The 16142-nt window shown below is 43.2% G+C and overlaps 1 protein-coding gene across 3 annotated transcripts in view; it reads right to left on the minus strand.

The window, feature by feature from the left end:
• PCYT1A (phosphate cytidylyltransferase 1A, choline) overlaps positions 1-16142 on the minus strand; it is a 71685-nt gene that overhangs the window by 32339 nt on the left and 23204 nt on the right. For all 3 annotated transcript variants that reach the window (XM_075340445.1, XM_075340446.1, XM_075340444.1), the window contains exon 2: positions 9996-10173. In XM_075340445.1, the coding sequence (XP_075196560.1) occupies positions 9996-10112 (117 nt within the window). In that variant the 5' untranslated portion in view covers positions 10113-10173. The remainder of the gene's footprint in view (positions 1-9995; positions 10174-16142) is intronic.

The raw sequence follows: 16142 nt of genomic DNA on the forward strand, positions 1-16142 counted from the left end.
CCATCTGGTGGCCAATGTGAGAAATACACTCAGCTTTTTTTATGAAGTAACAGAATAGATGAAAATTCAGAAACAGAAAAAGGAGGCTCTATTAAAGCCTTATTCCCATCTTCATAGATGGATGTTGTGGGATAGTACTTGTAAAACACAGCACTTCTGCCGTTTACGGTTTATTAAAACTGTAATATTCACACTTTTCCTCCCTTTACAGCTTGATGCCTATGTCCGGCCACCAGTGTTGTGTAGCTTGTAAGCAGTGCTCCAATGCTGGCTGGGATTAGGCACTAACGTTGCGCTCCACCTATCCTTGGCCAGTGCTGTTACATAGCAGTGATGGTCGGTCACCAAGGCAACGAGTTGTACACAAAAGAAAAAAGTGTTAACTCCATCTCCGGGCGATTTTCCGTGTTTTTTTTTTTTGCTCTCCTTCAGAGAGCCGTAATTTTTTTTTTCCCGCCAATCTTGCCATATGAGGGCTTATTTTTTGTGGAACCAGTTGTAATTTTAAATGAAACCATAAGTTTTACTATATAGTGTACTGGAAAACTGCAAAAAAATTGCGATTGCATGATTGTTTTTGGGATATTTTATTCACAGTGTTTACTATATGTGTCGGTGTGATGCCTCAGGTCGTTAAGAGTTCGTAGACACCAAACATGTATAGGTTTACTTTTATCTAAAGGGTTAAAGAAATTCAAAAAGTTTGTCCAAAAACGATGGCGCATTTTTTGCGCCATTTTCCGTGATCCGTAGCGTTCTCATTTTTCAGGATCTATGGTTCAGTTACGGCTTATTTTTTTGTATCTTGAGCTGACGTTTTTAACGGTACCATTTTTGTATAGATGCCGGTTATCGCATTTTGCGCAAACTTCGTGGTGACCAAAAAATGTAATTTTGGAGTTGGGAATTTTTTTGCCGCTATGTCGTTTACCAATCAGATTAACTGATTATTATTATATTTGGTATCGCCGTGTTCAGAAATGTTCAATCTATAAAAATACAGTGCCTACAAGTAGTATTCAACCCCCTGCAGATTTAGCAGGTTTACACATTCGGAATTAACTTGGCATTGTGACATTTGGACTGTAGATCAGCCTGGATGTGTGAAATGCACTGCAGCAAAAAAGAATGTTATTTCTTTTTTTATTTTTTTTTTTTTTAAATTGTGAAAAGTTTATTCAGAGGGTCATTTATTATTCAACCCCTCAAACCACAAGAATTCTGTTTGGTTCCCCTAAAGTATTAAGAAGTATTTCAGGCACAAAGAACAATGAGCTTCACATGTTTGGATTAATTATCTCTTTTTCCAGCTTTTTCTGACTAATTAAGACCCTCCCCAAACTTGTGAACAGCACTCAAACTTGGTCAACATGGGAACGACAAAAGGAGCATTCCAAGGCCATCAGAGACAAGATCGTGGAGGGTCACAAGGCTGGCAAGGGGTACAAAACCCTTTCCAAGGAGTTGGGCCTACCTGTCTCCACTGTTGGGAGCATCATCCGGAAGTGGAAGGCTTATGGAACTACTGTTAGCCTTCCACGGCCTGGACAGCCTTTGAAAGTTTCCACCCGTGCCGAGGCCAGGCTTGTCCAAAGAGTCAAGGCTAACCCAAGGACAACAAGGAAGGAGCTCCGGGAAGATCTCATGGCAGTGGGGACATTGGTTTCAGTCAATACCATAAGTAACGTACTACACCGCAATGGTCTCCGTTCCAGACGAGCCCGTAAGGTACCTTTACTTTCAAAGCGTCATGTCAAGGCTCGTCTACAGTTTGCTCATGATCACTTGGAGGACTCTGAGACAGACTGCTTCAAGGTTCTCTGGTCTGATGAGACCAAGATCGAGATCTTTGGTGCCAACCACACACGTGACGTTTGGAGACTGGATGGCACTGCATACGACCCCAAGAATACCATCCCTACAGTCAAGCATGGTGGTGGCAGCATCATGCTGTGGGGCTGTTTCTCAGCCAAGGGGCCTGGCCATCTGGTCCGCATCCATGGGAAGATGGATAGCACGGCCTACCTGGAGATTTTGGCCAAGAACCTGCGCTCCTCCATCAAGGATCTTAAGATGGGTCGTCATTTCATCTTCCAACAAGACAATGACCCAAAGCACACAGCCAAGAAAACCAAGGCCTGGTTCAAGAGGGAAAAAAATCAAGGTGTTGCAGTGGCCTAGTCAGTCTCCTAACCTTAACCCAATTGAAAACTTGTGGAAGGAGCTCAAGATTAAAGTCCACATGAGACACCGAAAGAACCTAGATAACTTGGAGAAGATCTGCATGGAGGAGTGGGCCAAGATAACTCCAGAGACCTGTGCCGGCCTGATCAGGTCTTATAAAAGACGATTATTAGCTGTAATTGCAAACAAGGGTTATTCCACAAAATATTAAACCTAGGGGTTGAATAATAATTGACCCACACTTTTATGTTGAAAATTTATTAAAATTTAACTGAGCAACATAACTTGTTGGTTTGTAAGATTTATGCATCTGTTAATAAATCCTGCTCTTGTTTGAAGTTTGCAGGCTCTAACTTATTTGCATCTTATCAAACCTGCTAAATCTGCAGGTACTACTACTTGTAGGCACTGTAGGTGTATATTTGTTTAACCCTTTACATTTTTTTAATTTTTTTTTCACTTTTTATTTTACTATTCTTCTAGGGGACTATAATGATTAGCAGTCTGATCGCTCATACTTTCTTGTAGATCAGAGCAGCATTGCTCTGATCTACACAAAAGCAGCTCTCCTCTCACACACAGCTCTCTGCCGACTGTAAGAGGAACTGACTCATACCTACAGGAGTGATCAATAACATGACCCTGTGCTACCATGGCAACCATCAGATTCACGTGATCACATCACGTGACTTCCGATTGAGCCGGGTAAGTGAATGCTTACCATGGCCCGCTGTTACATAGTGGGTAGCGAATCCACTCATGCCTGATAGCCGCACATGTCAGGTGTTCAAATCAGCTGACATGTGCAATGATCGCTTCCGGCTGCAGCAGGCAGGGATTACCCTCACACGATTCATGACGTACCCAGTACGTCATGTGTCGTGATGAGGTTAATATCTCAGAAACGGATAAAGTTTAAGAAATGGTAAATTGCAAAACTGCTTATTTAAGAATATCCATCTATGAAGGTGTGAATAACCCTTTAAAAATGAACTTGGTTTGAACAGTCATTCTATGCTGACAAAGTACATGCATTTAGGGTCAGTGCACCCTTGGCGTGGCCACACTTAAGTGCACTCTCCCACCTGTTTGTTTTCCATCTAGCTCTGCTCCCTTCCACTCCCATCTAATTTGATTAACAGTTCTGGATTTATAGAGCCAGAGAAGGGTGGAAAACAAATAGGTGGGAAAGTGCACTGAAATGTTAGGCCACGCCATGATGCACGGAGCGTATATCAGCACAGAATGACTCTTCACACCAAGTGCAGAGTCCCTTTAAGTAATGTGTTAGCTTATAATGCCATAAGATGGCTGTAACAGACAATCCAGTCATTCTGACAAGTGTATCTGTCACCATAACGTGATGGTGTCCAGTTTAGGCTAGGTTCACATTTCCGTTGTTTTGCATCAGTCACATGCGTTGCTTAACGCATGTGACTGATGCGTTGTACAACGGATGACAAAGAACAGAAATCATTGTCGGACTCCGTTGTGTGAGGGGGGCGGAGCTGAGCGGGGCCGTGGTGCTGAGGACGTCAGTGCTGCGGGGACTGCAGGGCTGGGGACAAGTGTGTGTGTGTGTGTGTGTGTGTACACATGCGGAGTGCGGGAGGGGGCGGAGCCGAGTGGGGAAGTGTCGGGCTCCTTGCACACGTATCCAGGCTAAATATCGGGTAACTAAAAGCAAACCACTTTTTGCTTGGTTACCCGATATTTATCTTGGATACCAGCATACACCGCTTAGCGCGGGCTCCCTGCACAGGTAACTAGTGTAAATATCGGGTAACTAACCAAAGCACATTGCTTGGTTACCCGATGTGTATCTTGGTTACGTGTGCAGGGAGCCAGAGAGAGCATTCGCAGCAAAATCCTACGGATTGCGCTGTTCAAAAAACGTTACAGGCTGCATTGCTCCCGCACGGCGGTCAGTTAAAAAACGACTGACCGCAACGCAGCGGATGCAACGCAGCATCATCAGTCACAATCCGTCACTAATAGAAGTCTATGGGGAAAAACTGGATTCCTGCAAAATATTGTGCAGCATACCGTAATTCCTCAAGGTGACGGATTGTGACTGATGCAAAACAATGGAAGTGTGAACCTAGCCTTAGGGGCAGCATTATTGGAAACAGGTACACTGCTCTATTACACAACACTAAATAAAATTTGTGCAGCTCAGTTTGTAGAACTGGATGGCTTGTTTCCATGTAATAAACTAATGTTTTAGCACTAGGATGTGCCATCACTTTATGATCAAGGTGGTCTGACTGTGGAGACCCTCACTGACCTAAAGAATAAATGCAGTTAAATATGGTCCGTACTGAATCTCCTTGCACACTGGCCACTGATCTGCAGGGAAATATACTGCTCCAAAAAATAAAGGGAACACTTAAACAACCGAATGGTACAATAGTGTTCCCTTTATTTTTTAGAGCAGTATAGGGTAGGGTTAAATCAGTGCTGCAGTCTGTTCTTTCATAGAAATGGTGGTGGGGGTTCCAGAGATCGGACCCCCATAATATGATTTAATCAAGTAGTTTTAACTCTGCGAAGTGTTAAACGACTGCCGATTGATTAATAATCTGTGTACACAGGACGACTTGGCTTCAGTTGTGACCTAAAAGATCAGTAGTCGATTGTGTAGTGCACATAGACCACCATTATTCTCGGCAGCACAGGTCCAGGTTACAGAGAGCAACGTGCTGCTGAGAATGATGATCTTTTTGTTTAGTAAACCTGACAAAAGAGCACTTTGCTTGTTCACCGGGTGATCAAATAGCCTTTTTAGACTACACGATTACCTTGAATGAGCTCTGCTAAAAACATTTGTCACGATACATCGTTAGGGGTAAATGGACCTTATGGTCTATGTCCCCACTAGCTGCTGCCATTTCTCACATTATTCCCCACTGTAATTCCTTTAAATTAAGTATGTAAAATGCAATAATACAAAACAACTACAAGGCGATAATCTGGGGACCACTACAGTGCAATACAGGCCAGGGGCCTAGATCCCACAACCCCCCATCACTGCATGTACTGTTCTGCAGTGGCCAGCCTAGATATTAAAGCAGCACTCCAGCAGATTTCTTGTTTTCAGGACTGGAATGTGGATTTAAATGCAAGTTCCCTGCCACAGATCTCATACTTGCCTGCTGCTGACTTCATCCTTTTCGGAGCCACTCAGGTGCTGTGGCACCACCTAGTGCCCGTAACTACTGATTGGCCAGAAGTCAGAAGTTACGTTGCAAAGCGCTCAAAGTAACTTTATGGGAGCCAAAGCGAGGCCAGAATGAAAGGAGAAGAACTCCGGCACTCAAAGACCCAATAAGAAAACCAGAGAAAAAAAAAGTATTCTTATTTTTGTTTTTTTTTCAGTATTATTGGTGTGACAAAGCCCGAAAACCATTTGACGTTTCGGCCCCTGCCCTTTATCAAAATCGGGCCATCAGATGGACTGACACATAGATAATGTGGGTTAGTTCACAAGAGATTATCGTCACTCAAAACCTGTGATGGGGTTTGTAATATAGACTGGTATGTGGGGTAGTAAGTAGGTAGATCATATAACTTTGAAATGTCACAACTCTTTGAATGAGAAGGTGTGTCCAAACTTTTGGTCTATACTGTATATATATTTATATTATAACTGACTTGTCATACCCTGTTCCAGCCCAACACTGCCCCTCTCATCACACCTGTTCTGCAGCGGGTTACTTGTCATTCGCCATTCACACAAGTGCAGAAATTAGCTGGAGAAGGTAATTAGCTTCGGATAATGAAGAGGTATCATGCCATAGTGTCAGGGAAAGTGTCCTGGAGAATCCTGCCGTGCATGGCATGAGACCTCTTCATTATCCGAGGCTAATTCCCTTCCCCAGCCGTTTATGTTCCTACATCAAATAGGAACCGATTTGTCCTGTTTCCTTATTCAAAACAGAATAATATAGAAAAAAACCCTCTCCTAATCCTGCAGTGTGATGATAGTGAATCCAGGTAACTTGGGCACTAGAATCCCATTTTACATTATTACACTGTAATCTATGGTCCTCCCTCCTATTTTTGGATTACCATACACTTTCATAGACCAATTGCAGGTTGTGACATTTCAAAGTTATATGCTCTAGTGTGATACCAATGTGATACTGTGATACCAATGTGATATGACTGAAAGAATTAGTGTCATTAGATAGGGATCATAATCAAAAGATAGTGATCCCAGGTATTATTTGATCCATCCAAAATTCAGTATCAGAGAGATGTCCTCTGGTTGACCCTATTTCACCATGACCAAAGCGTACGTGTTAGCAGATCTTGAACAAACCACGATTATGAGGAAGTAACGTTTACAATTCAACAGTCAGGAAACTCGTGGTTAGTTGACAACAGGTGTAAAGAAACTGGCATGTAAAATTCACGGCTCCTTGCAATATCTCCAGGAAACTGTGGTCGGACAGTGGTCAACTGGCAAAATGTGCAGGAAGCTACTAGTGCCCACAGCAGCTTGTGGTTAAGTTACATGAACATGACTCAGCTGTCACATGCTGGTCACTAATTCACCACTCAGTGCACATGACGTACAAAGTTTCCTATAAAAACACCGGACTCGCTTAATGAGATGGGGACATTTCCAGGACGCTCAAGTGGAGCACTGTTCCTGTGATGCAGATGCCATGTTGTTTCCTTCTCACTAATAGAGTCCCTCCGATGAGAAAGCCGTGCTACAACATACGGTAATGTTGATGCATATTTCTGTTATTGTATAAGATTCTATGACTATAAAGTAGTTCTAATGCCTATGTACCATTGATTATTCATGTGCTATTAAAATAAATAGTATCTTGCTATAAAAGAATCTTAGTATTCATGCCTGATTAGGATATCAGTGAGTGCTTTGTAAGTACGGGCTTTCAGCCCCCTTTTTAGGAGAATTTAGCAAGACATCTACCTACTTACTACCCCACTTACCAGTCTATATTACAAACCCCATCACAGGTTTAGAGTGACAATCTCTTGTGAACTAACCCACATTATCTATGTGTCAGTCCATCTGATGGTCCGATTTTGATAAAGGCCAGGGGCCGAAACGTCAAAAAAAACGGTTTTCAGACTTTGTCACACCAACAATACTGAATAAAAACAAAAATAAGAATACATGTTTTTCTCTGGTTTTCTTATTGGGGCTTTGAGTGCCGGAGTTCTTCTCCTTTTATTTATAGTTTTCTCCTGAGCACCTAATTGGTGATGCGAGGTTATATTCATTAATCAAGGCTAGAATGAGGCTCTCAGATTTACATTGATTTGTAACCACCAGGCATTCTCCATGAAACACTGGAGCACCCAACAGGTCACAAATACCAGGAGACCAACCGGAGCAGCGCTGGAAAAAGATGAAGATGGTGGCAGGCGAGCATAGCGGTTGAGGGGACTCACATATAAAGCACCACTCCAGCGGTGTACACTAAGGTCAGCTGAACGCAACAATTCTGGGACTGCCCAATAACCTAATGTGGATTACTAAATGGGCAGTGGTTTAGAAGTGCACGGCTTTACTGGCAGAACCTTTAGGATGACGGTTCCTTAATGACAACACTTTTTACTTTCAGATAACATTGCATTATATAGTGTCCTCCAGGTTTGTTTTCCTCACTCATGTGGTAGAGCGTCTACAGGAATCTATGATATGCAAACTATATTTTCTGAAGAATAGACTGCCATTAGCAACAGCTGATGGGTGAGGTTCAGCACCTTCCAAATACCACGTAAGAAGTGATTCATTGCATCACAATTTAGTTCTGCCTGCATTATAGAATTCTGCACCATTTTATTTGGGTCACTCAACAAGAGCCTATTATTATCACTCAATCATTGAAAGAAATGGAAGGAAACTCTGTTCTGATATCCCCAAAATTGATACCTCTATTGATCATCTATAAGGGGTTAGACTTGTTTTAGTATCCCTTATATGCAAAAATCCTCTTTGAAGAGGAACAGGAGTTGAACTTTAAGGGTATGTGCACACGATCAGGAGTCCCTGCGTCCTGGACACAGCGGGTCCTGATCTGCGGGGCAGCGAGTCTCCTCTACAGGAGACCGCAGCTTCTTGTACCCACAATCAGGGTTCAGAGCACTGCGGTTTCTCGCTTGTGTTTTCCCTATGGAGGACACATGCAAATCCGCAGCCAACAATTGACATGCTGCGGTCTGGAAAGACGCACCGCAGCTCAGTGTTTGCTGTGGAAAAAACAATCACAATGGGCACGGGATTTCTAGAAATCAATCCACTATGCTTCTACTGTACAACGCAGTGTTTTAGAAGCAGGTGAGACATGCTGTATCCAAAACACTGCAAACACCGATTGTGGGCACGCACCCTAAAAGCAATCCTAAAAGTCAATATTAACCCTTTAATGAGCCTTGCCACGACATAGGATTAATAATCAAACCAGAAACTCAATTTGTAAACACGTGTTTCAGGTGTTACTCCTCATCAGCATAAAGCAGGAGCTCTAAATTGTATAAGTGAGAAGTCTCTGACAGGGAGTCTAAGGGGTACAAATATCCTCAGGGGTACAAATATCCTCTCCAGAGAGGAAGAGGACTCGCAATCTACTGCCTCTTATTGGGGGGTAGCAATCCTAATTCTTGTTAATGAACTTTTAACAAGATTTACCCTCTTAGAAGATTTTACAGCACCATTGACCATTATTGTGACACAATACTAGGAAAGGTCCTCACTGTCTCTCAAATTTACAATTCTGAGAAATAAAAACAACTGGGAGATTGCACATTAAGAACCCCAATAAGAGCATCTAAAATTTAGCACCAGGCTCTAACATATGTGGCGTAACACTATGTGGGGAGTGTGACCCCAAAGGAGACCATATTAAACAGGATCTCATTCAGACATAGAAACCCATCACCTTAAAAGGGGATTGTCTAGTCCTGGAGAAAGTGTAGACGAGCACAGCAGCTTGCCGATTCCTAACAGTGTGTAATGTATACACTGTTAGGATTCGGCTCTGCTTACCAAATTGAGTGGTTATCATGTGACCTCAAATATGCAATCTGCATTTTCTGTGATATTTTGTTAAATATTTGCCTAACAGAAAGGAATATGAATCAATAATAAAATAACTGTTGTTCCCCTCTGATGTTCCCACCCTAGCATCGCTACTTTGGTAATGCATCAGCTGGTCACATGATGACGGCTACAGCCAATCACAGGCCTCATCGCTGAGGCTTGGCTACTGAGGCCTGTTATGAATTTCTGCACTTGTGTGAATGGTGAATGAGAAGTAACCGCTGCAGAACAGGTGTGATGGCAGGAACAGTGTTGGGTTGGTACAGGGTATGACAAGTTAGTTATATATATATATTTTATAAGGCCACACTGGCTACTACCTGGCAAATCTTTAAAAAATCACAGCACAACCTGTAAAGAGAATCTGTCATATAAAAAAAATGCTATTAACCTGCAGATATAAGGTTAATCTGCAGGTTAATAGTGTTCTGACACCATACATTGCATCATTACAGATCTGGCTGTCAGTCAGTCCTGGACATGTGGTTACAGCTGCCATTCAATATGCACAGAGCAGTGACAAACTGCGCCAAGGCTGCCCCTATGACTGACCGCCCTAGGCTGCCGGGAAGAATAATGTTAATTTTGCTCCCGGCAGAGGGGCGACATGGTATCACAAGGCTATTAACCTCATAGCTGCAGCTAAATTGTATATTTTTATAGGACAAGTTCCCTGTAAGTATATATAGATTTGTGTAAATGTGGCAGCAAAAATAGTAATACTTACTGTCATTTGACGAGGAATCTTTGTAGGCAAAGGATCTTCATCTGTTGTCCCATTGGGTCCCAAAACATCTTTTCTTCTCTTGCGAGAACTAAGCTTTGTAGTGTTCTGAAGCTCCATTGTGTAGATGAGGGGAGTTGTGTGGAGGTCTATACAGCTAGATCATATGTGTTCTATCCACCTATGGAAAGATAGGCAAGTCATCATTCTACTGTAATGCTGAAACATTCATATGCTTGTTTTCCACAGATATTAAAGGCTATGTAATAGTAGGAAGACTAACAAACTGGAGGGTCAAAATATGTGCATTTTCTTAACCTTGCTTTACTATCTATATGTCCTTAAATTTTGTAACGTATGATTTCAAGATTTCTTAACTACAAAACCTAATAAAAATCATTTGAACAATGTAATAGTAGGAAGAGGAAAGCAATTGCTGATAGAAAGGAAGGCGGGGAAAAAGGTGAGGGTGGTGATCAAGAGTCCCAATCTATTCCTCCATCCTTCCATCCAGAACGTTCTGCAAGGGGCAAGACATTATGGCCTTAAATTACCAAAAATTAGGGAGAAACACTTATCAGAGGGTGATCGGAAGGGCGAGTCTGCGGTAACTACTGAAGATGGGAAACGCTGTCTGAATACAATAAACACGTATCTAGAGACGTGTATTGCTGGCTCCAACTCTTCATGGACTGATGAGATTACAGAGAAGCTAGAGAACCTGCCTAAAGCATCTAAGGCCCCTTTCACACATCAGATTTTTTCCCATCAGTCACAATCCGTTGTGTGACTGATGCGACAGATCCATCGGACATTATGTTAAATGTGATGTTGCAATTGAAAAGACGTGGGGGACAGACAGAGAGAGAGAGGGGGGGGACAGACAGAGAGGGGGGGGGGACAGACAGAGAGGGGGGGGGACAGACAGAGAGGGGGGGGGGGGACAGACAGAGAGGGGGGACAGAGAGCGGGAAGACAGGGAGAGGGAGAGAGAGACAGAGGGGGACAGAGGGGGAGAGAGACAGAGGGGGACAGAGGGGGAGAAAGAAAAAAAAAAGAAAAAGAAAAGAAAGATCCGGTTTTTGCCGTCACAATCCGTTGAATTTTGCAAAAAATGGATCAGTCGCTTTCCGTTTTTTTGAAGCACACAAAAGATGTTACTATGGACGCTGTCTCCGTCCGACGAACAAACATTTTTCCATGGATTTGCTGTACGACGGATGTAACGTCATGCCACCCGTCACTAATACAAGTCAATGAAGAAAAAAAAAATGGATCTCGCACTGGATCCGTTTTATGCAAAATTCGACGGATTGTGACTGATGCCAAAAAATGGATGTGTGAAAGGGGCCTAAGTGGATCACTGATCGCTTCATTTATAGAGCTCCCCATGGACAGGTGTCTGAGCAGCCGGGCCCCAAAACTGCCCTGCACATCTACATTGAGGTCGGTGGACACAAGTTGAGGTTTTAATACTAGAGGATAGGACCACCCTGATAGGGTACACCTTGTTGTAGGGGGGTGGCTTTTATGCTTTAGTACCCCATGGTATTTATATGTACTTTTATCTTACAGCAGGGATTATGCTTATTTTTGTTTCTATCTTAGGTTTTGTCTGTTAAAGGGCCACAGTGTGAACATGTTGCTATAGGCTGCATGTATACCAACTTATGCTCCGGCTCATTTCTTTGGTTTTGTTATCACCCATAGCTTCGGCCTCATAACAGCACGTAATGTTTTTTTAGTTATAGATACCGGGACATCCCTTTAGTCTGCACCTATACTACTTACCGTATTCTGGCCAACAGGGGATATAGCCCCTATATAACACATACCAGTATTATAGATTTTCCTTTTTTGACAGAAAGACGGTTGGATGCCACACACTATATATTATATATATATTTTTTTTCACCTATTAGATCTCTGATCAGCGCGAGAGTCCTAATACTCAGGCATGTGTTCTAAAATGTCATCCAAAAATCACCATTAAATGGGCAAGAGCTAAGGAAGCGGTCTCAAAAAGCTGAGTCAAGTGAATAACTGCTAATTGCAAACTAAAAAACAAAGCCCTGTAAGTGACACATTGGTGGAATCAAGGTCTCTGCCCCTACATCATTCACCTCTCGGATTACATTGCAATAGTCTACTGACAAATTGCCATTACAGTTGAGCAGAAAAGGAGAAATCTGGAGGAAAAGTATGCGGGTACTGCAGAGTATTTTTATTTTACCATTAGTTATATATTGAAATACATTTGGTGTCTAGGATATGATTTGGTTCCTACATGTTTTCAGTTAGAAGTCCAGGTGATTATTTTTTGTCCTGAGAGCCCATGGCATTTCCATTCCTGGACCACAAATACTGGAACATTTAAGAGATAAATGCCTGTAATAGCAGGACCAAGTTGATTGTTGGCATGGGTTACCTATAGACACATAACACTGGTCTGCATTTATAGCAGCTGGAATCTAGTGCAAGCATGTCTTATGTCTGGTAATATATTACGGTATGTGTCATCCTTACGTGCCCGGGGCACTCCCAGAGGTGCCAGAGCACAGCCTGTATATATAAATGGCCTGACACCTGGGGATTTAAATATAGCTGCAGCTAAGTGCACAATGTTCATCTGCAATCACTGGTATGTGCAGAGCATGTCGGGCAGCGCGCCCTGCTATGAAGGGTCACATGGCACACAGAATCACAGCAGTCTTGTGAGAACACGTGTTAGCTGAAAAGCTCAAAAACACTACAAAAGGAAAGGAACAATTAAAGGGTTATTCCCAAAATAGCAAGTTATCCCATAGCCACACTCCTAGCCTCCTGACCCCCAGTGATTCTGACAATATGGCTGTGCAGAGACCCCTCTTCAATGGAGTGGACAATGTTCAACCTCTGCTCCATTCATGGTCTATGGCAGGGGTCTGAAATTCGGCTGGGTATAAGGGCCACACAGAAAAAAAAAATCATTTGGGGGGCCGCATTCTTTTTAGGAGGTGAAATTTCTATTGGTACCATATTTTCTTTCTATACGCCTATGAATCACTGTGACATATTATATATATATATATATATATATATATATATATATATATATATATATATATATAATTTTTTGCTGGTAATACAGTCTTATAATTAGCACCATATGGTTATTTTGGCCAACATCATGTAGTGGTGTCCCACATCCTGTTTGCCTTATAGCAATGTGCCCCATCCTACTCCCCATTCTGTTGTAATGTGCCCCTCCTTGTCCCCTTGTAGTAATTTGCTCATCCTTATTTCCCTCCTGTAGAACTGTCCCCATCCTCAAGTAATATGCCCCATCCTGGTTCCCATCCTGAAGTAATGTGCCCCTTCCTGGTCCCCATTCTGAAGTAATATGGCCCTTCCTGGTCCCCATTCTGAAGTAATATGGCCCTTCCTGGTCCCCATTTTGAAGTAATATGCCCCATATCCTGGTCCGCATTCTGAAGTAATATGCCCCATCCTGGTCCCCATTCTGAAGTAATATGCCCCATCCTGGTCCCCATTCTGAAGTAATATGCCCCACCCTGGTTCCCATCCTGAAGTAATGTGCCACATCCTTGTGCCCATCCTGTAGTAATGTGCCACATCCTTGTGCACACACACACACACACACACACACACACACTATCCTTGTGCTGCTTCAGTGGGCAACACACACACGCACACCAAAACATTCTTGTCACCTGTCCTTTATTCTTTCTGCATCCTCTTTTCTGCGTCATGCAGCTCGCAGGCACGTGGACCCGGTAACGATTGCAGCCTTTGTCAGCGCTTCGTATGAAATTCAGATGAACGCTTTGCCAGCGCTGCGCAGAGTCAAGTTCTCTTTGCACAACTATTGCAATAGCAGCCACTGGCCAATCAGATACGCTGGCCAATCAGATATGCATCATTTGCTTGCCTCTGATTGGCTGGCGGCTGCCACTGAGTTGTGCATGAGACATCTTGACTCTGTTAAGCGCCGGCAAAACGTTCATCTGAAATAAAGTGGCTGACAGCTGTACACATACCGCGATCGTCTCACGAGGTCCACAGGAAGCAGATGAGGGGCTGCATGTGGCTCACGTGTTTGACACACTTGGTCTATGGGATTGTTGGAAACAGCCAAGCACTGTACTCTTATTATCTGTGAGACTACAGGAGAAAGCAAAGGCACTGGAGTAAAAAAAGATAACTGGCCGAAATGACAGAGCCAGAGTCTGATCATGCTGCCTGATTTGGACAGCATATGTCAGGTTACCTTTAAGGGAAACCTGTCACAAAAAAAAGCTAAGCAGAATGATATATGGGTTTGTTGGAAAAGATCCAGTAGAACTTGTATTTTATTAATTAAAATCCCTAGTGCGTCTATGGATTAGTCCAGTGCGTGGTCCTACTGAGTGATTGACAGCTATCTCTGCATGCAATCATACAGAGGAAACTGTCAATCACTGAACAGGACCGCCCATTGGACTCGAATGCAAACAAAAGCTATGTGCGCACTAGGCGTTTGTCACTGCGTTTTTGCTCAGAAAGCTGCATGACTTTGCTTCCCCAGCAAAGTCTGTGTTTTCATTTTTGCTCTCCGCACAAAGCGGTTTTTTTTGCTGTGTTTTTGTGGTGCCCACAAAAACGCAGCATGTCAATTATTACTGCGTTTTTCACTGCGTTTTACACCCATTGAGTTCAATGAGATGTTAAAAAACGCAATGAAAAATGCAAATTGCAAATATAGCTGCACTTCTATGACTAAAAACGGAGCTATAAAGGCAAGAGGTGTGTAGTACAGTCACGTGTACAGGAAGAGGATTCCTTGTGTTGGTAAACACAGAAGCGTGAAGTCTCCTGGTACCACCACCCCTGCTTCCAGGTGTAAGCAGCTGCTAAATCAAAAGTGAACAGTAGAAAAAAAAAAATATCATATTCACCTGTCTGCAGACTCCCGGGACACGTCCGATCGCTCCAGGACCTGCCGGTGATCAGCTGATCATATAAGTCCCACACGGTGAGGCCAACCTTTTACCGCCCGGCCGGCTTAAACAATCAGCTGATGCTGTCAGGTGACCACATCAGCTGATTACCGCCGGGTCCTGGAGCAATGGGATGGGAGTCTGCACAGAAGTGTGTAGTTTTTTTTTCCTACTGATGCATCAGCTGATTGTATAAACGGCTTTTATACAATCAGCTGATGTGTTATGTGATTCGCGTCCTTGAACCTGACACATCATCTGATCGCTTTGCCTTTTTTCCGGCAAACCTATCAGATGATATTGGATCCGGATTGGACATCGCAGGACCCTTGACCCAGGATTACTGCAGAGGGAGGGGGGTTCTTTAGTTCAATAAAGATGGATTCACTAATTGTGTTGTGCTTTATTTCTAATAAAAATATTTTCTGTGTTGTGTTTTTTTTTATCTTTACTAGAAATTCATGGTGGCCATGTGTAATATTGACATGACACCATGAATTTCGGGCTTAGAGCCAGTTGATAATACACAGCTAGAACTAACCCCATTATTACCCAGCGAGCCACCCGGCACCAGGGCAGCTGGAGGAGTTGGATATAGTGCCAGAAGATGGCGCTTCTATGAAAGCGCCATTTCCTGGGGCAGCTGCGGACTGCAACTCGCAGGAGAGGTGCCCAGAAAGCTTTGGCACCCTGCGCTGCGGATTCCAATCCCCAGCTGCCTAGTTGTACCTGGCAGGGCACAAAAACTGGGCCAAGCCCATGTCATTTTTTTTTGTAATTATTTCAAGAAAAAAAAACAACAAAAAAACGGCTTCCCTATATTTTTGGTTCCCAGCCGTGTACAAATAGGCAGCTGGGGGTTGGAGGCAGCCCGTACCTGCCTGCTGTACCTGGCTAGCATACAAAAATATGGCGAAGCCCACGTCATATTTTTTTTTTTACGTTTTTTCGTTTTTGGGCAAAAAACCCATGCATACAGTCCTGGATCGAGCATGCTGAGCCTTGTAGTTCTGCAGCTGCTGTCTGCTATCCTGCATACACTAGTGGATGGAGTATGCTGAGCCTTGTAGTTCTGCTTCCCCTGCCTCTCCCTCCAGCATACAGTCCTGGATGGAGAATGCTGAGCCTTGTAGTTCTGCAGCTGCTGTCTGCTATCCTGCATACACTATTG

The sequence above is a fragment of the Anomaloglossus baeobatrachus genome, chromosome 3 (genome assembly GCF_048569485.1).
Source record: "Anomaloglossus baeobatrachus isolate aAnoBae1 chromosome 3, aAnoBae1.hap1, whole genome shotgun sequence".
Lineage (NCBI taxonomy): Eukaryota > Metazoa > Chordata > Amphibia > Anura > Aromobatidae > Anomaloglossus > Anomaloglossus baeobatrachus.